The sequence below is a fragment of the Manis javanica genome, chromosome 17 (assembly GCF_040802235.1).
Source record: "Manis javanica isolate MJ-LG chromosome 17, MJ_LKY, whole genome shotgun sequence".
In the NCBI taxonomy this organism is placed as follows: domain Eukaryota; kingdom Metazoa; phylum Chordata; class Mammalia; order Pholidota; family Manidae; genus Manis; species Manis javanica.
Genome location: NC_133172.1, coordinates 10,560,349 through 10,588,279, shown reverse-complemented (window position 1 = coordinate 10,588,279; position 27,931 = coordinate 10,560,349). Strand labels below are relative to the sequence as shown.

Genomic DNA, 27,931 nt, shown 5'->3' with positions numbered 1-27,931 from the left:
TTGTAGTTTTGACATTTATTAAGAAAGCATTTTATATTGGTAACCATTTCTGACACTTCCCAAATATTATAGTAAAACTCTGTCTTAGACACACAAGGCAGGAATAAAAATTCAATTATGTAAAATGCAGTGTTTCCATTTTTAGAAAGTTAACCAGTAACATTATTCATCAGTTTGTGCCATTTAAAGTGCACATACACGTACACACACACAAAGCTAAACTTCAACTGATGGTATATTATATGAAGGAGACCAAATGGTAAGAAATTCAGCTCATCTCTGCGTAAGGTGGGAGAAAAGATGGGAGCAAATCCCAACAGGGTTAAAACCAAATTCATGTAATTTCAGACTGAAATTTTGCTTGATGTTCTTCCTATATTTCAAATGACATTTCTCTATCTGAAGTGATTATATTAAGGATATTTTCGGGATTCCTCTTCCAAATACATTTCTAAATGATTTCTTTTGGGAAATAAGCTGAAGAAAATTTTGAAATATACCTTTAAACACTTTAAGTCATTTAGTAAAAGGTGCTGAGGCAGGTGCCTGGGATATGCAATATCATGGTCTTGTAGGCTTAGCAGAGTGAAACCCCTTCTCCTTAGCAGACTGGATTTAGACATGCTCTGCACTGTACAGTTGTTAAAATTCCTGACCATACTCTTATCTTTTATAAGCCCTAGTGCAATGACCAAAAGAAGTCATGTGCAATGACTGCTGTTAAGACTTCTGAAAAAATCCCTTAGGGAATCCCTTAGTAGGTATTCCCTCTGCGTGGATTCTTGCCTATTGTGAAAGTTGAGGTTGGGCAGAGAGATTGTATTTTCATTAAAAAATTTTTTTTCTGCTATAAGAATTCCAGTGAATGGAAAATTTCAGCTCCCATTTGAGGACTTCAAAACAAAATAGAACACCATTTCACACAAGCTCATTTCTGTATGGATTCTCTGATGAAGGGTAATCCTTACCATGCTCTTCAGTTTTATAGAATTTATCACCACTATGGACTCTCTGATGAATCAGAAGACCGGAGCTCCAACGGAAGCCCTTACCACATGCATCACATTTGTATGGTTTCTCTCCTGTGTGGACTCTCTGATGAGCCTGAAGGTTTGATCTCTGACTGAAGCCCTTCCCACACACCTCACATTTGTATGGTTTTTCCCCAGTGTGGACTCTGTGATGGGCTTGAAGACTTGAAAACCCACTGAACCCCTTACCACACTGTTCACATTTATAGGGCCTCCCTTCTGTGTGGACCCTCTGATGTGCTTGAAGGCGTGAACTCTCACTGAAGCCCTTCGTGCACACCTCGCATTTGTACGGTTTCCCTCCTATGTGGGCCCTCCGATGTGCTTCAAGGCGTGAGCCTTGACTAAAGCCCTTCCCACACATCTCACATTTATATGGTTTCACTCTAGTGTGGACTCTCTGGTGACCTTGAAGGTAGGCTCTCTGACTGAAGCCCTTCCCACACACCTCACATATATATGGTCTCTCTCCAGTGTGAACACTCTGATGGCTTTGAAGGTATGATCTCTGACTGAAGCTCTTACCGCACTCATCACACTGGTATGGCTTCTCTCCTGTGTGGACTCGTTGATGGGCCAGAAGAGTTGAGGCCTTACTGAAGCCCTTACTACATTCTCCACATTTATAGGGTTTCTCTCCTGTGTGAACCCTTTGGTGAATTTGAAGATTAAAGCTCCAACTGAAGCCCTTCCCACACTCCTCACATTTGAATGGTTTTTCTCCAGTGTGGACTCTCTGATGACCTTGAAGGTGTGAACTCCGACTGAATCCCTTACCACACTCTTCACACTTGTATGGTTTCTCTCCAGTGTGAACTCTTTGATGGCCTTGAAGGTATGAATTGCGACTGAAGCCTTTCCCACACTCCTCACATTTGTATGGTTTTTCTCCAGTGTGGACTCTCTGATGGGCTTGAAGGTATGAACTCCGACTGAATCCCTTATCACACTCTTCACATTTATAAGGCTTCTCTCCTGTGTGGACTCTCTGATGAACGTTGAGAACTGATCTATGACTGAAGCCTTTACCACATGCACTGCATTTGTATGGCTTCTCTCCAGTGTGGACTCTCTGATGATCTTTAAGTTTTGAACTCCAACTAAAGCCATTCCCACACTCCTTATAAGGTTTCTCTCCAATGTGAATTTTCCGATGGCTTTGAAGATATGAATTTTGGCTGAAGCTGCTACCACATGCATAGTGTTTATATGGTTGTTCCCTAGTATAGACTATCTGAGGGTCCTGAATATGTGAGGCCAGACTAAAGCCATTACCACATTCTTCAGAATTACAGGGAATCTCTTCCATGTGAACCCCATGCCGAATGTTAAGATTTGAGCAACAGATGAAACCCTTCTCACACTCCACATCTGTGTATAGTTTTTCTTCAGTGTGGATTTTCTGATGGACTTCAAGATAAGACCTCTGATTAAAGACATTCACATTCTCCTCATATTCATGGGGTTCCTCCCCAGTATGGACCCTAAAAATACCATTAAGGTCTAAGCTATGACCGAACGCTTTCTCATAAATGCTGTTTTTATAGGACATCCCTTCTGCATGAGTAAGTTCGTAAGTATTAAGAGAAGAGTAGTGACTAAAGTTCTCACCGTATCTCCACTCACATGGCTTCTTCTCAGTATGCACTTTCTGATGGGACTGCACATGTGAACGTTCAAAAGCACAATCATCTCCCCTATGATGAACACTTTGATTAATATGGAGAACTGAAGTATAACTGCAGCCCTTTCCACATGGACTGTATGCATGGGGCTTTCCTGCTAAGTGTAACTGCTGATGAACTTCAGAGCTAGAGTCATCACTTAAGGTTTTTCTGTACTTAGTATAGGGGTAGGGCTTTTGCCCCATTTGAATTAAGTTTTGATTATGCAGTGCAACCATCACAATGTCTTCTCCACAGTCATGGCAGCTGGAGATTTTTTCTCCTCTGTGTACTCCCAGATTATCATTGTGATGTGAGATCCAACTAAAGCTGTCACACTTAGAGAAATTATTTTTCATGGAAATTTGCTGACATCTACACTGGTAATTATGTAATTTGGTCAGATAAGTTTTCCTCCAAGAATGCTGGGCTCTCCAAGACGGATATTCTTGATTGTTCAGGGAATTGGACCCATCTCCTATATGAGTCAATATATAGCGCTCATCTTCAGAAATCTGAATTGGTATTCCTGCCCAAACCTGGCAGGTGGAACCACCTTGCTTTTGCAACCGAGAAATAGTCCCTTGGTGACTTTTCATGGAATCTGGACACCTTGTGAAACCGCCTGCCCCTTGTTGCCAGGTCTGCCAGGAAGAAAGCTCTTTGGGGAAAAGATAGTTTAATCCCACTTCTTGGGTATTCTCCACATTATATTGACTCTTGGTTCCTATAAGGATAAAGAGAATTTAGACATGTGCACAAGTGAATGCTTTTATTCAGGGATTTCAAGATTTTGCACTTAGGTCATGACATGAAACTTCAATGAACTAGAGGAAGATTCATGTTACTACTTCCAAGAATACTTAGAAAATGGCTCTTCTCTGATGACACCAGGAATATAAGTAGGATCCACATAATTCAGGCTATACATATGCCTCAAAATCAGGGCTTTCCAATACAACCCAGACATCGAACATGGTGGCTCTGCTCAGAAGGCTAGCAAAACCACACACATACTATCATTATCATAGCTTTATCATGGGTTGTGTGGAGATCCTAAAGAGAAAAGAGAAGGGGATATTCTTCGAATTGGAAAGAATATAGTTTCAAATAGACAAATGCATTCTGTCTTGATAACTTTTTATTTCTGGCATATGGGTATGATAACACTTTTGTTTGTTTGTAAGAAGACTGGGTATTAAATGCTGCGGAGATGAAGGTGATTAGAGACCTTTACTCTATGCTTGAGGCTTCACATGGTCTACCTCTAATGAGCTATATTTATCATCATGAGAATAAAAAGCTCTCCTAAATCACTGTAAGCCATAAACAATTTTCAAGTCTTTCCAAAAGATATTTTATGATTACTAAGGGCAAGGGTACAGGTAGAACATGAAACCCTGTCACAGAATTCAACTCCAGAGAAGACATCGGAAAAAAATAGGGGCTGAGGGAGGTGAGCGCGGCCAACTTTCCTGCCACCTGTAGGCGTCCTTTGTGGCAACTCATCAAACAGAACTCAGTGAACACTGGGTTTGGCTTGTGTCATTTTACTGGAAAATTAATGTTTACAGAATGAGGCACCAGAAGAGCTGAAGAAAGGCACATTTGGGTGGAAATGTCTGTCCCTTTGTTATTAAAGCTCAGAGTATAAGCAGACGGCAACTTTCACATCCCAGTAAGGAATACCCTCCGTGAGGATAACTGGTTCAACAGGGTTGAAGAAATAACATGTACCTTTCTAACACCTGGCAGTATGCTAATTCTCTATAGCATCCAGGAAAGAAAAAAACAGTTGAAAGAGGGTGTTTTTCTTGTTAACCTGAACACTGTCCTCAAACATAGTCACTCCTTATCTAATCGCGTCTGTCCCTCCACACTCGAATATATTACCCACAAGGACAACCCTTTGTTTTGCGCACTGCACTGCCCTCACTGCCTACAACGCTCCCAGCAAATAGTTGCTCAATTAACATATCAGGAACAGATCAGTTTGAGTCATCTGTACTTACAGAACAAAAAGGGCATGTATATGTAAGTTTATTTTTCATGGGAAAGGAACTAGTGGTGGCAACTTTGCTGCAAAGCTGAAAGGCTGTATGAGAGGTACGACTGACTACATGCAGGGAATCGACGCTGAAGTGAAAAGCAAAGGGCAGAGGAATCTCTCACGACTTAATCTTTAACTTTTGAAGTAATCTTTTAAATGGCATGTTTCTTCTTGTACAAAATCATACCTGTAGTCCCATCTCATCCTCAACTTTAAAAAAGAAGGAAAATAAAGTGCCACACTGTTGACTGTAGGGCACGAAGCTCTAGGGCAGCATGCTGACTGTAGGCTAACATTTTATGGCATGTCCGTAAGTATACATCCTAGTGCTCTAAAAAAAAAATGCTTACTGATGTCTCTGGCTTCTCAGAATCAAAGCTTTCCTTTATTACATTAATATTTTATCACTTAAAAGGTGAAGTGAATGGACATATATGGGAGACTTGTCAGATAAAGCAAATAGTTTATACCTGAGAAATTGTGTCTACCCAAATTTATAAATGAACTTGACAAGAAGACATGCACTGCAAAAGAGCATAAAAGCACTTCACTGGAAATTAGAAATCTGGGAATTATTTCATCTTCTAATGCATAATCCTGCATTAGAGTTTGAGAAAGTCAGTCACTCCAGAATTCCCTATCAATCAATTCAGTAACAAAGATGTTATATGTATTATAAATACCAAATAATTCCTTTAAATTTGCTAGCCATAATAAAGAGAAAGAAACCTCAGTTTCTATTTTCTCTTCTCTTTTCTACCAGAAGCTACTCGGTATCAACTCAGACAACCCAGGTTGACATTACCCTGCATTTTCCTTTGTTTTTAGACAGTAAGAGAAACCAAGGCACTCTGGGGGCAGTACAATTACAGTAACAATGTTTTAATTGCAGACTAATACTTAAACTGCTGAGCCAGCTATTCTCTTAACCCCACCTGAGGCTTAGCTCTCTTTAAGAGAGTAATTTAACTGTTAGAGGATTTCCTGTCTCCACTTTTCCTTATAATCGAATGAACTATCTTTTTGTTTTGGAAGGTTATTAATTACTGATTAAATTTCTTCAAAAGATGTAGGCTTATTGAGATTGTCTACTTCTTACTGTACGAGTTTTGGTAAAGTGTGTCTTTCAGAGAGTTGGTCCAATTCACCTAGGTCATCAAATTTGTGAGCAAAGAACTTGTTCATAGTATTCCTTTATTATACTTTCAATGCCCATCGCATCTATGGTGATGTCCCCTTTCATTTCTGATATTTATAATTAGTGTCCTCTTTCTTCTTAAACCTGGCTAGAAGCTTATCTATTTTATTCATCTTTTCAAAGAACGAGTTTTTGGTTTCATGTATTTTCTCCATTGGTTTCCTATTTTCAAAATAGAAAATTTCAGTGAAATTACTTATTTCTGTTCTAATTCTTATTACTCCTTTTCTTCTGCTTGCTTTGGGTTTAATTTGCTCTTCTTTTAAGATGGAAGCTTACATAACTGACTTTAGATCTTTCTTCTCTTCTAATGTATGTCATCAATACTATAAATTTCCCTCTTTGCTGCATCCCACAAATTTTGTTAAGTTGTGTTTTCATTTTCATTTAGTTTGAAATATTTTTAAATTTCTCTTGAGATTCTTCTTTGACTCATGTTATTTAGAAACGTGTTGTTGAATATCCACATATCTTGAGATTTTGCAGTTACTTAATTTATTGATTTCCGTTTTAATTCCATTATGGTCTGAGAACAGATAGATGATTTTTATTTTAAATTTGTTAAGGTATGAACGAAGCAAAACTGAAGGAACAAAATAGCAGCAGACTCACAGACTCCAAGAAGGAACTAGTGGTTACCAAAGAAGAGGGGTGGGGGAGGGCGGGTGGAGAGTGAGAAGGGGATTGAGGGGTATTATGTTTAGTACACATGGTATGGGGGTCACCGGGAAGACAGTGTAGCACAGAGAAGGCAAATAGTGAACCTGTGGCATCTTACTACACTGATGGATAGTGACTGCACTGGGGTATCGGGGGGGACTTGATAATATGGGTAAATGTAGTAACCACATTGTTTTTTCATGTGAAACCTTCATAAGAGTGTATATCAATATCTTAATAAAAAAAAATTTTGTTAAAGTATGTCTTATGGCCCAAAATGTGGTCTATCTTAGTGAATGTTCCATTTGAGCTTGAGAAGTATTCTATCTTTCTAATCATCTACAGTAACATTGGTTCTGACATATAACTCTGTGCCACAAAACTGTCAATTTGGAATCATGGTTTTGAGTTAGTCCACAGGGAGAAACATATAACATATGAAAACAAGAACAGGTTATGTGGAGTAGGGGCCGAGGGAGTAAAATGCAGAAAACAAAGATGCCCCTTATAGCATAAAGCTGGCCAGTCTATCACAGCCTGAGATCAGATATCAGAACCACTATTAATGATCCAAAAAAGCTACCTAAAAATTAATAAAAAGTGATTAAACATATGCATAATTTAAAAAAGATTTCTCATATTAACAACATGGCATATATCCTTATCTTCTTTATGTCTGAAGTTAGTTACAGCAAATGTAGTAAATTTTCTATTAACAAATTTTGGCACGGAATAGTAATGCTAGATCAACATCTGACTGGCAGATGTGTGACAACAGAAAACACTTATGAAAGGTTGCACTAAAACTTAAGGTTCGGTTAACATATGTTAAAGTTAAGTTATAATTTTAGCGATTATTAACCCAGTGATGTTTGATATTCTAATTAAGCCATAAAGAAATTAAAGTTACCAAAGGAAACAGCTGAGAACAGCTATCTGAGACCTCCTGATGGGAATGGGAAGTTTCTTTGTTCAGTGCCAGATAATTATACCCTGAAGAAGCAGAATTAAAGATGAGGAATTTTTATGGACTGGCTCAGAAAAACATCTACTTCTCAGCTGCTCCTTTTTTTTTCACTATGGGGAGAGACATTCAACTTGAGACAGAGAAGGAGATCAGAGTACAAGAAAATATCTGTGAGAGATTATTTGAAGATAATGCTGGAGAAATCTGGCCTACCAGTAGACTTGCGGCATTTCTAAGAAAATGGATTAGTGCTATGCAGCAAGGGAAGCTTCAATACCGAAAGGGCTTAATACATGTTCTGGAAATACTGGTCTTAACTGAAGGGAAAATTCCTCTTCCGGGTTTCCTAAAGGTGCCCAAATGGTGGTACCAGGCAGGGTCCCTCAGGACATCAGGCTAGTCATGATCAGATGAGCTGTGCCACTCTGGGTGTGTGTGTGTGTGTGTGTGTGTACGTGCTCATGCCCACATGTGCACGCACACTCGTGTCCAAGGTGCCCCTACTGATGATGAGTTTCTATTTTCTCAGTTTGTATTTTCTCTTTCTCTTCTCCTCTACCACAAGCTACTCAGTATCAAGTCAGACAACCCAGGTAGACAACCTAGGTGTGGAAGTAGTTCTCTCTAGTAGCTGAGGGGTATAAAAATCTCACAACACTCCTCCTGGTGGAGTTGAAGCCTCAGGTCATGACCTTGCCATCTGCTTTGGGGTCTGTCTTTCTGGCCCCAGATTTTCTACGAGCCTGGGACAGAACAGAGGAGTATGAACTGGGAAGGACTGAGACATGCTGAGCGCCTCTTCAGAAAGAAGAAAACTTGGGCCACAACGATTTGCTAACAAACATGAAGACCTTTCGCTGATGAGAGGGAGCACTCCCTCTCTGTGGATTTGGTGTGGCATCTTGCCAAATATTGTACACACTGAGGCTGCTTTCTACTCTCTTTTCATGGAGAGAATAAAAATTGCCAGATACTTTCCTGAAAGGTACAGTGGAATCAGATCTATCTGGAACCGGCAAATTACCACAAGGAGATAGAGGAGCAAGATAACTTGCAGGGAGCACCTATTCCCTGGAAGATGGACATTACTAAAAGGATCTCCTGATGGATAGAGCAGATGATTTTATTATAATTAGAGATGACACTGGAAATGAAAAACAGAAACAATGGGAAAAAAGGAAAAGCCCAGAAGCCCTTGCTTTGTAGAGCAATGATAGGTGCCTGACGCTACAGACCAGCAGCTTCCCTTTCCGTCCCTGTTGGCGGTTTCAGATCGCTTCAGTAGCAGCCAGCAGTGTTATGGCATAGTGCCAGTGAGGGATCATCTTTCAGAGCCACCAGAGACCACGCTACCTTATGGCAGTGGCAGCTGGTGGTGACTCTAACAGCTGGCTGACTCTGTACCTCTGATAAAGAATTAACCAGACAATTCCATGAAAGAAAAACTAACTCAAAATAAATTAAAGAGTTAAACAAGACTTGAAGGCATAAAAGTCTTGTAAGTAAACATAAGCAATAAGCTCCTTGGCACAGGTTTTGGTGATGATTTTTTTAATCTGAGACACCAAAAGCAAAAATAAGTAAATGGGACTACATTGAACTAAAAAGCTTTTGCACAGCAAAGGAAACTATCAACAGAATAAAAGGCAATCTATTGAATGGGAGAAAATAATTGTAAATCATGTATCTGATAAGAGGCTAATATCCCAAACATATATCAACTCAATAGCAAAAAAAAAAAAAGAGTAGACAATGTCAGTAGACATTTTTCCAAACACACACAGATGGCCAATGGTACGGGATACCATTAAGTATCAGGGGAGTGCAAACTAAAACCACAACGAGGTATCACCTCACACCTGTTACAATGGCTCAAGACAAGAAATAACAAGTGTTGGTGCAGATGTGGAGAGAAGGGAACAATTATACACAAGGAATGTAAACTGGTGCAGCCACTATGGAAAATAGTATGGAGGCTTCTCAATATATTAAAAAGAGAACTACCATATGGTCCCGCAATTCCATCTCGAGGTATTTATTCAAAGAAAGTGAAAAGACTAATTCAAAAAGATACATGCACCCCCATGTTCACTGCAGCATTATTTATAATAGCTATGATATGAAAACAACCTAAATATCCATCAATGGGGGAATGGATAAGAAACTGTGGAATATGGTTCAGCCATAAAAAAGAATGAAACCTTGTTATTTATAAAAACATGGATTGGCCTTAAGGGCATTATGCTAAGTGAAATAAGTCAGACAGAGACAAATGCCATATGATCTCTCTTATATATGGACTCTAAAACCAACAAAAAAAACAAGTTCCCACATACGATGAACAGATTGGTAGGGGCAAGAGGTGGGGACGTGGCATGGGAGAAACGGGTGAACTGGTTTCTTTGTTTTTTTTAGTTTAAATAAACTGAATAGAATTAAAAAAAAAAAAACCAAAACTATAGCTAGATCAAGGGACAGTTTAGCTGTTAGAGGATGGGAGAGTGAAAACCGAGGACAAAATGGGAAGACACAGAGCTGGACCCTGAATGAGGAAGTTAATGCAAGAGCATCTTAGCTGAAACGGCTGCATGGGAAGGGTCAGGTTACAATGCTGGAACTGATCATTTTTGATACTTACTTTAGCTGACTGGCTATCCTTAATATTTTAAGAGTAATGGCTATCTATGAATACTCAAGGACCCCTAAACAGTTAGAAATTAGGACAGGCTACATTCTGGAGCATCCTTCAATTACACCGATTTATTCTATTTTTATTTTCTGTCTTGAGGACTAAAGATAGTGAAGGCCATGTACCTATTAACCAATTCATTCATTCATGGGAAAGGGAAAAGGAAGTCAGCCAAGCATCCTGAAGCAGAAGCATAATTTGACAGGTGTACTGGGCAGCAATGGGACAGTGAGGCCAGAACAGAATGAGCGCAAATAAATAAGAGTAAATGAATATGGAAAAAGCTGAAGGGGGTTAAGGGGACAACACCTTAGGGCCTGTCATGTTCTGACTCGTGTCCTAGGAGGGGCTTTCTGGTCACTGGATCACTGCTGGGCAGTTCTCACCTGAACACTCATCTCTCTGGGCTTCTGTCTCCAGCATTAAAAGCTTTTCTTCTCTCTCCAACTGGAATATAAGCTCTGGTTTGAAGGGCTGATTCCCTATAAAAGGAGAGCAAAAGTTTTAGATTTTGACTAAGTCCAACTTACTTTTTTTTCCTTTTCTGAACCACACTTTTGGTGTTATGTCTAAGAACTCTTTGCGTAAGCCAAGATCATGAAGATTTTCTCTTGTGTTTCCTTCTAGAAGTTTCATACTTAGACGTTTTACATTAGGTCTCTTACCCATTTGAGTTCATTTTTTTGTGAGGTGTGAGGCATACATATGGAAGTCCAAATGTTTCAGCATCATCTGCTGAAAAGACTGTAATTCCCCCACTGAGTTGCCCCGGCACCTACATCTGTAATAGTTTTGGAACTGCTGCTTCCATGTCACAATGAACAACCCACTAAAAAGTGTTTAGTCTTGCAATTCATTCTGATTCCCCTCCCACTGTACCTAAAACTACGGATTTATAGTTATATATTGTATTTCTTAACCACTCCCAAGAATTGTTTTCTCTCTTCAATGTGGTTATGGTATTAATTTCAAATGACAACTGAGTTCATTTGTTTTATTATTTTTTTCAGTTTTAGATTACTATTCCTTCACACTCATAGTTGAACTAACGTATTTTCAAAAGTCCAAACTTGACAAAGAAGGTATACTCAGATGAGTGTGACTGTCACACGCCCCTTGCACACTATTACCCCCTAACTACCATAAGAAACTAACTGCATGCTTTCTGATTGATTCTTCTTGTGTTCCTTCTTATAAAGATAAGCAGATATACTTATATTTCCTTATTTCCCCTCTTTCTTACACATAATGTATATACAATTAATGCTCCTTTGCACTTTGCTATATTTAGGGAAAATGCTTAGAAGTGAATTGCTGGGAAAGGGTAAATCTACAGTTTTGCTTGTCAAATTGCTCCCCTCAAGGGTTTTATCATTTTACATTTCTATTTTTAGTGCATGAAGGTGCTTTAGTCCCCACAGCTTTGCCCCCCCAAAAAAGGAGTGTTAAGTCTTTAATTTTTGCTAATCTCATGGGTGAGAAATAGTATTTCAGAGTAATTTTAATTAACATCTATTTTTAATGAAACTGCACATCTACTCATATGTATATATATTTATTTGTGTATGTGTGTATATACATATATGTAAGAATACACATGTACACCCCTACCTCCTAGCTCTAGGCCCTCAGACCAAGACACAAAGACGCCACAATAACAATGACGACACCGAACTGGTGTTAACCGGACGTTGGTGTTAAGTACCGTTCCCTAATAAAAGAAATGGATGTTTCCAGAACTGGGGCAAAGTAAAAGATGAACACACAAATGCATACAATGCCACAGGGTAAGAGAGGACTCCAAAAAATGGTGGGGGGCATATTACAAGGGCACAGGATTCAGATTATAGGGGCCAAATTTGGGAAACTTTAGCATCAAAATAATTATAGTGTTAAATTATAAAATATTTTTTAAAAGACAATTCCCAAGTCCCTACAAATAAAAAATAAATAAATGATTAAGTGGGGGAGGGGCTCTTGCTTACTATAGAATGGGAAGTGCTGACCGCTCAGTGTAAAGAAAGTACTGGGTCAGAAAATCATCATTTTAGAACCATAATGGTAAAGACTGGATATGGCAAAAATCATCATTGAATGCTAAATCTAAAGGGAAATATCTGTGTGGTCTTAAAAAGTATTGTCCTATGACTGTAAGAGAAAACAAAGCTGTAATGGTTTAGTGGAAAAACTGGACATTTTGACTGGTGATTAAAATGAGGGACAGATGGTGTGCCTCGAGATGCGATGTCCTCAAAAACCTGACTGACCCAGAGTTCCAGCCAAAATACATCATCTGAATCTAATTATGAGGAAATTGGGAGGAATGTTATATCAAAAACTGGTGCCGAGAGCAACAGTATTCTTAAAAAATGTCACTGTCATAAAAGATAAAGAAATGCTGTGGAAATATTCCAAATCAAAGGAGGCGAAAGAGACATGACAGCTTGACTAGACTCGACTCCAGCCTACATCTTGCTCTGGAAGAAGACAAGTATGCTTCTAGGAATATAATTAGCTTTATCAATAAAATCAGAACATAAATGGAAGACGGATCAAAGTTCTATCATCTTTTATACATGAGACCTTTTATACATGAGGCCTTGAGCTACACCAGGTAGTTTAACAATGTGATTTATCTTCAGTGGGGATATGTAACAGAATATTTCTATTTCTGCAAAATACCCTGTTCAGTGAAGAACTGACCTTGCCCACTGAGAGGTCTGGCCCTTGCCCTCCCTCAGCTCTTGGAAGGTGATTCTCTAAGCCCTTGGAATGTCCTGCCTGGTAAGAGTGCCTTTTATACACGAGGCCTTGAGCTACACCAGGTAGTTCAACAATGTGGTTTATGGTGGGGCCTTTGGGCCATGTGCTATTAGCTGGATTTCCAGAGGGGCTGAAAACGAGGATCGGCCACACAGATGCCCGACCACATCTGCAAGACCAAGCTGCAATAAGAACTCTGGACACCAAGGCCTGTGTGAGCCTCTGGTTGGCAGTACACTGCGCAGAGTCCATCACTGCCAGGAAGAGTTAGCGCTGTTTACGACCCCACTGGGAGAAGAGACCGGAAGTCTGGGCGGGAAACTGCCTCCCCTGGACTCTGTCCCAGGTGCCTCCTCTGTTGGATGATTTTAATCCGTTTCCTTTCCAAGTAATAAAGTGTAACCACAAGTGTAACAGCTCTACTGAGTTCTGAGAGTTCTTCTAGCAAACTATCAAGGCTGAGGTTCATCTTGGGGACCCCCAAGCAGCCGGAGCTCCTCCTCAGAGTGAGGATGGTCCTGGGGACTCCTGAACTCTGCATATACATTGATGTACTTAGAGATAAAGGACCATGGTGTATGTAAATTACCCTCAGACGGTTCAGGAAAATATTATGAATATACATACATCTTCATATACATATACATATATATATATATACATATATACACACACACACATACATATACATGGAGAAAGAACATGCACATACATGATAAAATAAATGAGGTAAAATGTTACTATAAATGGATTTAGGTAAAAGCTATATGGGTATGCTTGTTCTTTTATTTTTGCAGATTTTCTCTAAGTTGAAGTTATGTACAAATACACTGTTAAAGCAAAAAACAAAATACCTCCAAAAGATCAAGTTAACAAACAAAGCTCCTGAAACTGTGCAAAACAAAAATGCTGAAGCAACTCACTTGACTGGTTTCATCACAAACCAATGGGACGGGGCTACAATTTGCCCAGTCTTAGTTCAGAAGACAGATTTTTGCCTTGACAAAAACATCAGAAACATTTTGTCTGTGTTGCACAGGGATTGTTAGGACTCTTACGTGTCCAAACTCAGAGTATGATTTCAAGAGTCCCAGAGCTTCAAACACCTGAGCACACAAGAGATGCCTAGGATGCCAATCGGTCAGAAAGGCGCCCGTCCTCACCCACTGACAGCAGGTTCCGGAAGTTCTCCAGCATCACGTCTCGGTACAGCTGCCTCTGGGGGGCATCCAGCAGCCGGAGCTCCTCCTCAGTGAAGACCACAGCCACGTCCTTGAACATCACTGGCGCCTAAACTCCAAACACACACAAACTATGTTTACAGAAGATGGACAACACTGAGAAAGTGTCAAGGATGGGCAGCTGTTCTGGATTCCGAGGGACCCGAGGCAAATTCAGAAGCTGTCTTCTGTTTGCCTTCCACACCGCTAATTCCATCGCCAAAAGGGCTGTAAGAAAAGAAATTCTTGTGCTTAAAATTACCACCTTTTGTTAGCACTCATCTGGATGGGCCCCTGGGATTCTCCTGCATCATGAGCTACAGATATTTAAAATTTTATTAATAATGCCATTTGCCCCCCAAAACCCTTTGTTCCGACAGTGTGTGATGGAGTGTTTTCCCTCTTTTACAAACACACACCACTTATCTAATTTGCCCGACTCACAGGCTACCAATCACCCTTACTGTTTAAGTAGGTAGGTCATCCTTGGTGCCCCAGCTAGAGTGTGCGGCATTTACAGTGTTTCGGTATGGGCTCTGGGGCCTGCCTGCCCGTGTTCCCACTGGAATGCTCTGTCCCACGCTAGCTGGGTGACCTCGGGCAAGTTGGTCATGTTCTCCACCGCTCCACGTTTATGCCTGTACCACTGGGTGCTGGCAATAAAATAAATGAGTGACCACAGGTAAAGCACATAGGAACAGCACTGGGTACATAGTAAGCACCCAATAAGTGTTAGCTATTATTATGATTATTATTATCATCACCTCCGTCATCTTATTCCAGGGCTGCAGAGTAATTCAAGGAATTAATGACCTAGAGTACAAGAAACTGACTGAAACAATGCACACTTAGTTTTAAATTATCTACTATAAACAACGTTGCAAAAAAAAATAAAATTCTTTCACATAGACCTTAGTCCCTGGAACTCTGTTACTCATCTCCTTAAAATAAGTTCCAAAAAGTACAAGTGGTAATGTCGAAGAGTAACAGCCTTTCAGGTTTTGAAATCAGAATGATAGGGGTTTCCTCCAAAAAGATTATCTAATTCTTCTTTCAAGAAAGTATAAATCCCTAAGTCTTCATACACTGGCCAACACTGGACATGAATACTTTAAAAAAATCTTTGATAATCTCAGAAGTAAACTTGCCAAGTAAAAACCAATTATTAAAAAAAATTTTCACAAAGCTGATTAGTAACAAAGATCACTCTTTTTATATATTTTTGCCAGTTATCTCTTGTTTTGTAATAATATTCATTTTGGGGACATTAAGGCCTTTCCCTCCATGTAAATATTTGTTTGTTGTAAATATTTTTCATTCTACTTTGCTATTTGACTTGTAACTTTTTGCTGTAGGGAATTTTAAATTCGTTACATGAAGGTAAACACTGCATTTGTTCTGGCTGGAGTTCCAAATACCACACCGTGAGGTCTTGGTCTCTGCATGAGAACCCTGGTTTGGTTTGGGAGTCATTGTTAGCCTCTCTTTCTTTTCCACCCAAATGATGTGCCTAATAATCTTAATCCAGAAGGGACAGGGTTTGGAGCTGGCCCAACATTTGTCTTCTGTAGGAACCTGAGTAGGACTTGAGTTGACACGAATCCCTTAATCTTCATGTTAATAGTGCAGATGATTCTAAGTCCCCGTCAGAGCAGTGAATAACGGCCCATGTGAAAAGTGCCTGTATGTCCAACAATATGACTAAAACTTTTTTTTTTTTTTGAGAGGGCATCTCTCATATTTATTGATCAAATGGTTGTTAACAACAATAAAATTCAGTATAGGGGGGTCAACGCTCAATGTACAATCATTAATCCATCTCAAACCTAATTCTCGTCAGTCTCTAATCTTCTGAAGCATAACGAACAAGTTCTTACATGGTGAACGAATTCTTACATAGTGAATAAATTCTTACATGGTGAACAGTGCAAGGGCATTCATAGAAACTTTCGGTTTTGATCACGCATTATGACCTATAAACAATCAGGTCAAATATGAATATTCGTTTGATTTTTGTACTTGATTTATATGTTGATCCCACTTTTCTCCTATTATTATTATTATTTTTATTTTTAATAAAATGCTGAAGTGGTAGGTAGATGCAAGATAAAGGTAGAAAACATAGTTTAGTGCTGTAAGAAGGCAAATGTAGATGATCAGATGATCAGGTGTGTGCCTATGGACTAAGTATTAATCCAGGCTAGACAAGGGCAGCAAGACATCCACGGATGCAGAAGATTTCTCTCAAAGCAGGGGGGGTGAGGTTCTGAGCCTCACCTCTGTTGATCCCCAATTTCTCACCTGATGGCCCCCCTGCGACTGTGCCTGTCTTAGGTTGTTCCTCCCTTGAGGAATCTTACCCGTCTCTGGCTAACCAGTCATCTTCCGGGGCCATACAGGGAAATGTAAAGTTGGTAAGTGAGAGAGAAGCCATATTGTTTGCAAAGGTTAGCTTTTTACTTCTTTGCAGATTTATGCCCTGTGGCTTCTATGCCCAGCACTTGTCTCGAGGTATCTTTACCACCTGGAAGGACTAAAACTTTTAAATGAAGTGCTATATTGCTCTAGTAAAATAAATAAATGGTGAAACACACAAAGGTACCCAAACACACACACACACACACACACACACACACACACACACACACACACACACACACACACACACACAAAGAAAGAAAGACTCATGTCCTTGGAAAATTTGGCTCTTTGTATATGAAAACATCTAACACTACTTTTTTTCTTGAGTTCAACTTGAGTATAATCCAGTTAGACAAAACCTCATTTTAGGTATTCTTTTTATGAAAGTGCCTGAGGCACCACTTAGGAAAAAAATTTTTTTTTTTTAGTTTTGAGTCCCTAGAATGTAAGAACAAAGTATACTTTAATTCTCTCAGAATTGCTTTTTTAAATTAATTAATTAATTAATTAATTTTTTGAGAGGGCATCTCTCATATTTATTGATCAAATGGTTGTTAACAACAATAAAATTCTGTATAGGGGACTCAATGCACAGTCATTAATCAACCCCAAGCCTGTATCTCAACAGTCTCCAATCTTCTGAAGCATAACGAACAAGTTCTTACATGGTGAACAAATTCTTACATAGTGAATAAGTTCTTACATGGTGAACAGTGCAAGGGCAGTCATCACAGAAACTTTCGGTTTTGGTCGCACATCATGAACTATAAACAATCAAGTCAGATATGATTATTCGTTTGCTATTTATACTTGATTTATATGTGAGTCCCACATTTCTCCCTTATTATTATTATTATTATTTTTTAATAAAATGCTGAAGTGGTAGGTAGATGCCAGATAAAGGGAGAAAACATAGTTTAGTGCTGTAAGAGGGCAAATGTAGATGATCAGGTGTGTGCCTGTAGACTAAGTATTAATCCGAGCTAGACAAGGGGAACAAAACATCCACGGATGCAGAAGATTTCTCTCAAAACAGGGGGGGTGAGGTTCTAAGCCTCCCCTCTGTTGGTCCCCAATTTCTCTCCTGATGGCCCCCCTCAGAATTGCTTTTTGAGTAAAAATTACATGTAGGAACACTGACACTGCTGTGTAAAACTGCAAGAATGCTCAAGAACTTAAAAGCTGTTCAGTGAATAGTGAAAAGGGGGGGGGAGGTATAACAGTTCACTTAACTAGTATTAGATGACAAAAATTAAGGGCTATAATATTATGTGGAAAAATTCAAAACTGTACCTCTTTTTGCAAGTCTATTTTCGAATGCATTTAAAAAATAACCATGGAAAAAACAGGTGATTTGGAAGCAAGGGAATAATGTGTGAGTTTTTTCATTTTTAAAAATTTTGTTCTCTTTAGACTATTATTTGTGAAATAAAATAAATAACTGAAAGGAAATTAGTTCTTAGAGACACAAAAGAACACAGTACATAAATGGTATTAAATATCCTGTAACTGTTTACTCTTGGCAAGGAAGAGAAAAAAATACATCCACATACTAAGCAATGAAATAACACAGTAAGTGACAGAAATAAAAATCCAACTCACCTGGAACTTGATCATTTTCTCCTCCTTTTCCTAGGGAAAGGCAGAGACCTGAGAAGGCAGGGCAGGTGATTAAGAAAGAAACCATGGAAGAAAAGGAAATATAACTGCAAATTAGAAGAAAGTGTCCCCTCCCCCAGGCGGATGCTGCCACACAGCCCTCAGCAGGCAGAGCACGGGCCGGACTCCAGCTACCACTAGGCTATCCTGGCAGCTGCCCTCATGCATGCCACGGCCTGCACAGCTCTTCCTGGTCATCCTCACGCACCTCTCTGCCCCTAAGTCCTTGTTCTGACCCTGGCAAACATGGGAAAGATGAGGTAGTGCAATGTACTGGTTTAAAGTGGACTCTGGGACAACGTTTGTTTTCAAAACCTGGCCTTGCTATATATTTGCTGTACATCTGTGAAATACTGGCACTGCAACATATATATTTAACCATGACTAAATTAATTAACCTCTCTATACCTAATTTCTGCAACCTTGGACATGAGGATTATAGAACCAACATTATAAGATTGCTTTTAGGATTATGTGTGAACGGCAGAAAACGGAAAAGCAGATACTATTCCACATCATAAAACTCTCCTTGCAAATGTGTCTTATAAGACATCTGGGTGGCAAAGATGATGGCTTCTTAATAATTTGTTACTTTCGTAATAATGTTTGTTTACACACTGAGATCACCCTTCTGAAAAGTTCAATTGCTGGTGAATATTCTTCCTGAAGGAGGCTCAGATGGTACATCCCTCTTCCTACATGCATTTAATGAAAGATTTAAAGAAGGTTGTGCTGTTAGTGTATTTCTCCTATCTATGTAAGTGTTGGCTCAGTGCTTGACTGTTGGGAGGACTTGGAGACCAGGAGTTTAATTTCTAGGGTTCTTCTCCAAGGTTATTTATTTTATATTACTGTTCTCAAGGTTATTTACCTTAGTTACTGTTCTCAAGCAACTTCAAGATCATTTGTAGAAGAGAAAGAACTCAAAAAAGGGCTAATCATGAGCTGTGAATAAGGCAGTGCCTTTTAGCATCACCCTAGGGAGGTTTTCTGTTACTCCAGAATCCGTAGATAATTGAATCATTGCTGCACACACATAGTCATTTTCTCTAAGTATATTAAAAAACTGTTATCTTTAATTTTCAGAACTCTGATTATGACATATCCAGAAGTCATTTTCTTTCAGTTTATTATATTTTGAATTCAGTGAGCTTCTCAAATAAGTCAATGTATGCATCTCACCAAATCTGGGAGTTTTCAGCCAGTACTTCCACTCAAATGTTCCTCTCTTCTCCTTCTGAGACTCCAATGATATGAACATTAGACTTTGATAATTGTCCCACATGTCCCTAAGACTCTGCTCGTATTTTCAATGTCCCATTTTTTTCTCTCTGCTGCTCACACTGAAATATTCATATCCATCTATGTCAGATTCATTCTTTGTCATCTCCAGTTTGCTACTTAGCCCATCAAATGAGTATTTTATTTCAGATACTGCATCATTTTTCATAGCACAAACATTAATTCTGTAAGAATTTTAAACCCCATAAAGCTTTTTCTCTAACTGTAATAGAATCAAACTAGAAATGAACAGCAAAAAGATACCTGGACCATCTCCAAACATTTGGAAGTTAACCAACATCTCCCAAGCCACCAATGGGTCAACGTCACAAAAGAAACTACAGCATATTTTGAATGGAATCAAAATGAAGACACAATGAATCAAAATGTATGAGACGCAGCTACAGCAGGTATTACAGAGAAATGCATCCAATGACACATGTGCTAGAAAAGAAGAGTCTTGAATCAATTATTTAAGCTAAGAATTAGGAAAGAAAGGGTAAATAAATTAAACCTAAAGCAAATGGAAAAAAAGGAAATAAGACAGAAATTAGTAAATCCAAAACAAACATAAAACATAAACCAATGTGACTGAAAACACAAAAACACTAGACAAAACCAGGGACTGGCAACATACGGCCATTACACAGGCCCAGTTTTTTTGTTTAGGTTTGAACTCACAATAGTTTTTACCATTTTTAGTAATGGACTAACACTGATTTTTTAAACGGTTGGGGTGAAAAATTTTTTAGGAGTATTATTTTATGACATGTGAAAATTATATGAAATCCACATTGCAGGGTCCAGAAGGTATTACTGGAATATATCCATGCTCATTTATTCAAGTACTGCTTATGGGTGCTTTTATACTCCAGCCGCAGATTTCTGTAGCTGCAACCGAGACAGTATGTGCCCCTCTCATTTCTTGGTACTGCTGCTGAGCACAGTTCCCACTTCTAACTCAACAGTGCTTCAAGTACCGAATGTACTGCTGCACCACAGTATTTAAATTTTTAAATTACCAGTACTTACTCATCACGTCAAAACAAGAAGAGAAAAACAGACTTAAATGTCGCACTTTTTAAAGGCACAATGGAAGTGAAATGCTTTGTTACTGAATTCGGTGGCAAAGCATTTCACTTATTATGCAGTAACAAAGTGGTTATGCTAAAAGAATACGATATATGCCAATAGTATCAGACTGAGCACTCATCGCAAATACCCGCAATTCACAGTAAAGCAGTGGCCAGAAAAATTAGAAAATTTAAAATAAGATGTCTCATCACACATTATCCAAAGCAAGTTTTAGCTATTCAAACATTTAAAACGCTTCCATTTCTGACCCAAGCAAAGAAAGTAATTCACTAATGATGAGTTAACTAACTCGTGGCTGATGACAGGAGCCAAAGAAATGTGTTCAGAGAAAATAAATTTGTGTAAGATTATTAGACTTTGGGGAAGAATAATTGCTTGAAGGACTGAAGACAATGGGAACATTACAGCCAATTAAAACATATGGGAGATTATTCTAATAAATTTTATTTGGCTCCTGATGTTGCTCAGCAGTTGTTTATTTAAGGAATGAATGCCAAGTTTGAAGTGACTAAATAATTAGCCTCAAGGAATATAGTCTGCATGGAACAAACGCAGGCGAAAATATTTTCAAAGTTGAAGAGATACTACTTCACTACAACCTTAAGTATAATCTGCTAGGATGTATTAAAACCTATTACAAATTTACAGAGCTTAAAAATATGTGTTTAAAGCCTATGGTTATTCATTGTCTTATTCACAGCATGCACTCTGCAGAAAATACTCTATCATGTGCTACTGAACCAGCGCTGCTAACAATGAACTTCATTCACTCTCATGGACTTCACCATCAGCAGTTTCAAGAATTTTGTCAGAAAAAGAAGCTGAATGTTCTGACTTGTCTTACCATACCGTAAATCAGTGGCGGAGCAGCTGTGAAGTTTTACTGTGATTTTTTTTTCTTTTTAAATTTCAGGACTGATACTGGAATAGTTCTGCACGAGAAAATTGACCTCAACCACACTGAAAGGCTTTGGTAATTAGCTTTAGCTGCAGATTTGATGATGTTTCTTAATGAATTCAACCTATAAGTAGAAGGCAGAACAGCACTTATACTGCAGAAAAGTTATTTCAATGACAACTGATGTTGTTAAAATCACAAGTAATGCCAAAGTACGTTATCACTGTCAGTGCTGTCAACGTTAAAAACAAGCAGGATCTTCATTTCCACACAAATTTGATAGTTTCTGTATTTTCTAAGCTTAAACACAAGTGCAGAGAAACTTCCACAGTTCAAAATTGATTTAATTATAATTGAGGGGCTTCCTTTTGATCTTCCCCTGGAAATAATTAATCTGCAGTGTAATGACATACTAAAAGGCAGATATCAAAAGACCACAGACAATTCTATAAATGTATTCTGTATTAGTTTCCTTTTACTGCTACAACAAATTATGACAAACTTGTTATGCTACAAACCTTTTACTACCTTTATGCTACCTTTTACTGCTACAAACAAATTATGACTTAAAATGGCACAATTTATTCCTTTTTTGTATGGAGGTCAGAAATGGGAGATTAATTTTACTGGGCTAAGGTCAAGGTGTCAGCAGGGCTGGTCCTTGCTGGGGGCGAATCCATCCCCTTGCCTTTCCCACCTTCTAAAGCTACTAGCATTCCTTGGCTCATGGCTACATCACTCCAATCTTTGCTTCTATCGTCCCAGTGCCTTCTTCTAACCTTGAGCGTCCTGCCTTCCTCTTGTGAGGACCCATGCTATGATACTCTGCCCACCGGAATAATTTCATAATTTCCCCAGCTCAAGAGCCATAACGTGATCACATCTTCAAGGTCTTTTTTACAATGTAAGAAGGTAACATTCACAGGTACTGGGAAGTAGGATGTGGACATCTTTGGGGAGCCACTATACAGCCTATTACATCCTCCAACTTATTAATATGCATAATTAAAATCACTGCCTGTGGACTGATAATATCTTGTAGTACCTATTTGTTTAAAGTAATTTTCAAAGAGAAAATACACAAAATCTCATTACAAAATGGCATGAACAGATGAACATTTGCAGTCCATTTTGACGATAGGGAATACCAATCTGGAAGGTCAATTAAGTGAAATGTTATTTTTATTAGTAATCCTGTATTACAAAAAACTGTATTCAATTATTATATTTTGGAATTTTTCAATAACAAATTTTGTGGATATTTGGTTTCTCTCTTGTTATATACATAACTAAATAAAATCTTTGATCTTCTTGCTTGACTGTAAAAGCTGAAAATGTTAACAATCTGGACCTTTAAAAAAAAGGTTTGCCAACCCCTGGACAAAAGCGATTGAACCCACAGGGAGTTTCTTTGAAAAAATGAAGAAATTAAACTTATAGCCAGATTGATGAGGAACAAGAGAAAAGACACAAATTACCAAAATCAAGAATGAAAGAAGGAATATTGTTATAGACTCAACAAACATGAGAAGAAGAATAAGGGAAAAGGGAATGTTACAAGAAACTTTCTTTACATTCATGAATTCAATATGGTAGGTGAAATAATTCCTTGAAAAACACAAAGTACAAAATATTGATGAGAGAAACCAAATTAAAGACTTGTGCTCTCCATAAGTCACTGAAAAGACAAGCAACAGGCTGAAGAGAAGTATTTGCAAATCACACATGGAACAAAGGACTCATATCCAGACTACACGAATAACTCTAAAACATCAACAATTAGGAAAACACAGCCCAATTACCCAATTTAAAACAAGACAAAACATATAAATGAACACTTCACCAAAGAAGATTTAAAGCGAGCAAATAAGCTGGAAAAAAGATCTACCTGCTGAACATCTTTATAGTCAATTAGGAAAATGTTAAATTAAAGTCACAATGAGATTCCAGTACACACTTATTAGAATGGCTAAATTTTAAAAAACTACTAAATGCTGACAAGGATGGGGAGCAGCTAGAACTCTCACACACCATTTGCGGAAATGCAAAACGGCAGATACTCTGGGAGTGCAGTTCGGCAGTTTCTTACAATGTTAAACATACACTTTCCATATGACCCAACAATTCCATTCCTGCGTATGTACCCTAGAAAAAGAAGCACAAAAACCTGTACACACATTGGCAGCAGCTTTTTCATAACTGCCAAGAACTGGAAGCAACACAAATAACCTACGACAGATGAATGGATAAACCATGGAATGTCCATAAATGTAATATTAACCAGAAATAAACACAAAGGAAGTATTAATACATACAACTTGATGAATGTCAGAGGCATTATGCTGAGTGAAAGAACCTAGCCTCAAAAGGTTATATATGGTATGAGCTCATTTATGTGATATTCTCAAAAAGACAAAACTATAGGGTTATAGTAGTTATAGATGTGGTGAGGGATTCACATAGGGAAACAAGAGGGGAGTTTTTTGGGGTGATGGGATTGCTCTGCATCTGATAATGGTTGTAATTATACAAATCTATACCTGTGCTAAAATAGAATTGTACCCCAAAAAGAAAAAAAGGGTGAACTTTACTATATAACTGTTAAAAAAAATTCCTCATCTGTAAAAGAAAGGTAAGAATAGGTTTGTTATGAGAAATAAGTTAATATGTATAAACCACTGGAAACACTGCCTCCTAGTCATAAATATTAGCTTTTATCATTTCTACCAAGTGTTTCTCAGGAAATTTGTTTTAGATCATCAAAATAATTGCTTGTCAACTTTTCAATCCTATGAAATGGTGAATTCTATGGCTCACAAATATTAAGTGAGATTAAGGAATATCCCCCATGCATTATTTCTATCCCATTTTGCAACCTAATCCCAATTTCAGGAACTCTGCACTGCAAACCCTTGATGTCAAGCTGTCTGTTAAATAGCTACTCTAACCACAGACTGTTGCCAACTTTATACTGCACGCTGGGCATAGAGAGAAAAATATGATAAGGTCACAGCAACGCAAGAACTTCCAGTGATACGGAACAAAGAACGACAAAACAGGTAAATCAGACTCTATATGGGAAAACAAAATTTATCACCATCTCTGTCCAAAGTGCAATGCTTTTGTGCCTCCTAGCTTTCTCAAGTACCACTCTACAAGCTGAAAAGAGTGTGAAACCTCCAATACCCCTTTCTTGGTCTTGGATATAAACAATATATGATAATCAAATTTTGGCAATTATGACAAGCAATCATTATTATACAGACTCAATATTAGGGACTTGCTTTAAAATACTGAAACCAACAAAATTGGAGAGGGGGATTGATACCACCAAATGTTAACAAGGGTTAAGTTTGGGTGATGGTTCCACAGGGGTTAATTATTTTATTCCTGTTACATTTGGGAACATTTATGAATTTCCACAGCAAAAACTTAAGGGGAAAATAAAATCTATGGTACTTGTTTTGTAAAACTTAAGTAAAATATCCAAAAGTAAATCTATGGACCAGGAAAACATTACAATATCAATACTGTTATCTCTACAGTCGGTGGCTATGGGTAATTAAATATTTTTGCATTTTGTATATTATCATAATTCTCTTCAATATATAAGAACATGAACCATATACATTCAGTGATACATACAATATACATGCTGTATATATCCAATATACATACAAATATTACTTCAAATGAAACACAACCAAAATTGTCGATGACTAAAAATATCTTATCAAAAACTCAAAGCTCACTGATGTAAGCTTTCATGGTCTTCTACAAAAATCCAAAACATGGCTTCTCAACCTGATACTAAACACATTAAGAATGAAGGGAAGAGATTGTACTTAAATTCAAATCCCAGCTCAGCCTCTTACTAGCTGTGTGATCTAGGAAAACAACTGTGCTCTTTGTCTCTCCGTTTTCACATCTTCAATATGAGTAACAGTATCCCAGGGTCCAAGAGGGCTTTGTGTTGTGAGGACTAAATGTGTTAATTCATATACAACCCCTAGAATATTATTTAGCACTAAAAGTTAAACATCGTCTTTTTACTCATGCCCAAGTACTCCCCCATCCCTTCCTGCATTTGTTCAACAAAAAACCGGGCATCTTCATAGAAGACTCTGCGCATGAATGAAGAAAATATCCTTTTCCCCGAGAAGAGAGAACATAAGTGGAAGAAGAAATGCTAAGCCCTATTCAGGTGAGGTTCTGCTCCCAGGTACCAGAGGGTCATTCTCTCCTCCCAATAACCTTTTTCAAGAAACCAAGGCTGAAAGAAATCAAAACTTCATCGAAACTCCCACATAAATTACACAGGACATCCCAGACAGCTGCCAGGAATGACCCTTTCCAAAGATTTAAGTTAAAAAAATAATCAGGAATCTGGATACAGACCCGCTGCCTTCAGGGATCAGAGAAAGGCCAGGGACACTGGAGCAGGACCTCTGATCTCATCCCGGGTTCACAGGGGCTTTCCGGGAACTGAGCGCTTCCCCGGAAATTAAAAAGTACTCCTAAGAAGAGACCTATTTTTTCCATAAGCCAGGCTCTGAGTCTTTTACTTCTACCTCCTCATTTAACTCTCAAAATAAATCTAGCAGATAGTAATGCCAACTTAAAGGAGAGGAAACAGAGGCAGAGACATTAAGATACTCGCCGAATATTGCACTGCTAGGAGGTGGCAGCTCTGGCGGGGGTCAGGAAAAGGGCTGGGAAAGGACGGGACCCAGGAGAGCCCCAATCCCAGCGACGCAGGACCGCGGCCCTGGCCCTGCACCGGGGATGCACCAGCTGCCCCACACTCCGAAAAGCTCATTCAGTGAGCATAAACCGCACCCTTCCACGGTAGTCAGGCGGTGTGGCCGCGGAGAGGAGACCCGCGGAGGGGCAGCTCACCTTTCCGAGAGGAACGAAGGCCACGGCCTCGCGTGCCTGTAGCGGAAGTGACTCTACCTACGGGACCTCCTGGACTACGCTTCCCAGAATTCCCACCGGGAGCGGCGTCTCAGCCTCACCCTCCGCAGCGGAACTTATCCCACTGCACCGTGGTTCCCAGACTACGCTTCCCAAAACTCCCAGGTCATTTGGTCGCCTTTCTGGGGTGGAGTGCTGGCAGCTTGGATAGTATCTATTCGCAGTCTACAGGTCCGCACCAAGAGACGTAACTCCGCCTACCTGGAGCCAAACGCTTCCAAAAGTGGTGCGCTCTGTTAGATACCTGTTTTCTCCAGCGGACCTTTAATTAAATGCGCCTTTTTGAGAGCGTAATTGTCTCTTGACCTTGTGGGTCTTCTGGACTACAATCCCGGAATCTCCCGCGGAGCAGCCCTTTCCTCAAGGCCGCCGTTTGACTTTTGGAAAATCAGTATTTGAATAGTCGGTATTCTTTGGATAGTCAGTTTGAACAACTGACTTGCATTTATTAAACAAAAAAGCAGGCATCTTCATAGAAGAATCTGCCCATGAATGAAGAAATATCTTCTCCCCCGAGAAGAGATAACTTAACTGGAAGAAGGATACTAAGTCCTTGCCTGCCTTGTCCTCCGTCATGTTTTCTTTAGTTTTTTCTTTCAAACATGACAAAAACTCAACCAAAGCGAACTAGTTTATCTACTAACCTAAACAAAGAAACTACCTCATAGAGAACAAGGAAGAGAGACATAAAGAAAGACAAAAGGAAGGATGAAAGAAAAGGAAGAAGGAAAGAAAGCAAGACAGGGGTAACAGAAAGGCGGCTATGTGTAGGCAAAAAAAAAAAGACACTAAAATTTTAGCAGCATGCACTTGCATTGAAAGAATGCAGGGTCTCAACCTTTCTTGGGATTGCTGTTTTATTCTGTGTGTGTTACAAGTGCATCTAGAACTGACGGTGCCACCTACCTTAAGCTTTTTATCCCCAAATCCACAAGAACAGACATGGATGCCAAGAATCCACAAGAAAGGGATGCGACTACTGATCAAGCCATAAAGCAGAAGCAGCAACTATTTTCCATGTTTCCTTGGCTTTAATTGCTGGTTACGAAACGTGGGTTATAAGGCAAATGAAAGGAGTTGTATTGATACAGACAAAACATTATAATATGGGAAGAGAGAAATCCTTTTTAAAATCTTGAGATTTTTTCATCTTTGAGTTTCTAGTATCATCACCTATTTCATTCTGCTCTTGGTATCATAAATACTATAAGCCGTTTTAGAGAAGACATGGTTATTCAGGTAGGATGGGGGATGAAGTAATTAATCCAGAAAACCAGCAAGAAGAAAAAGAGACAAAAGCAAAGAGAGAGCTTAACTGTATGATTTTTTTTCCTGAGAAAGAAATATAGTGTTTTGCT

The 27,931-nt window shown here is 38.8% G+C and overlaps 1 protein-coding gene across 4 annotated transcripts; it reads right to left on the bottom strand.

Annotated features, from left to right (window-relative positions):
* Positions 1 to 26,615, bottom strand: ZNF112 (zinc finger protein 112). Of its 4 annotated transcripts, XM_073226633.1 has the most exons (6): positions 26,496 to 26,526; positions 18,266 to 18,313; positions 17,367 to 17,427; positions 14,186 to 14,312; positions 10,646 to 10,741; positions 1 to 3,422 (listed from the first exon to the last, which is right to left on the bottom strand). In XM_073226633.1, the coding sequence occupies exons 4-6, from the start codon at positions 14,301 to 14,303 to the stop codon at positions 919 to 921; spliced, it is 2,718 nt and encodes a 905-aa protein (XP_073082734.1). In that variant the 5' UTR covers positions 14,304 to 14,312; positions 17,367 to 17,427; positions 18,266 to 18,313; positions 26,496 to 26,526; the 3' UTR covers positions 1 to 918. The 4 variants fall into 4 exon arrangements, with proteins under 4 accessions (XP_073082734.1, XP_036868262.1, XP_036868263.1 ...); XM_037012367.2 differs by lacking the exon at positions 17,367 to 17,427 and having other exon boundaries at positions 26,496 to 26,615; XM_037012368.2 differs by lacking the exons at positions 17,367 to 17,427; positions 26,496 to 26,526 and adding an exon at positions 19,868 to 26,489.
* Between the last annotated feature and the right edge of the window lie 1,316 nt (positions 26,616 to 27,931).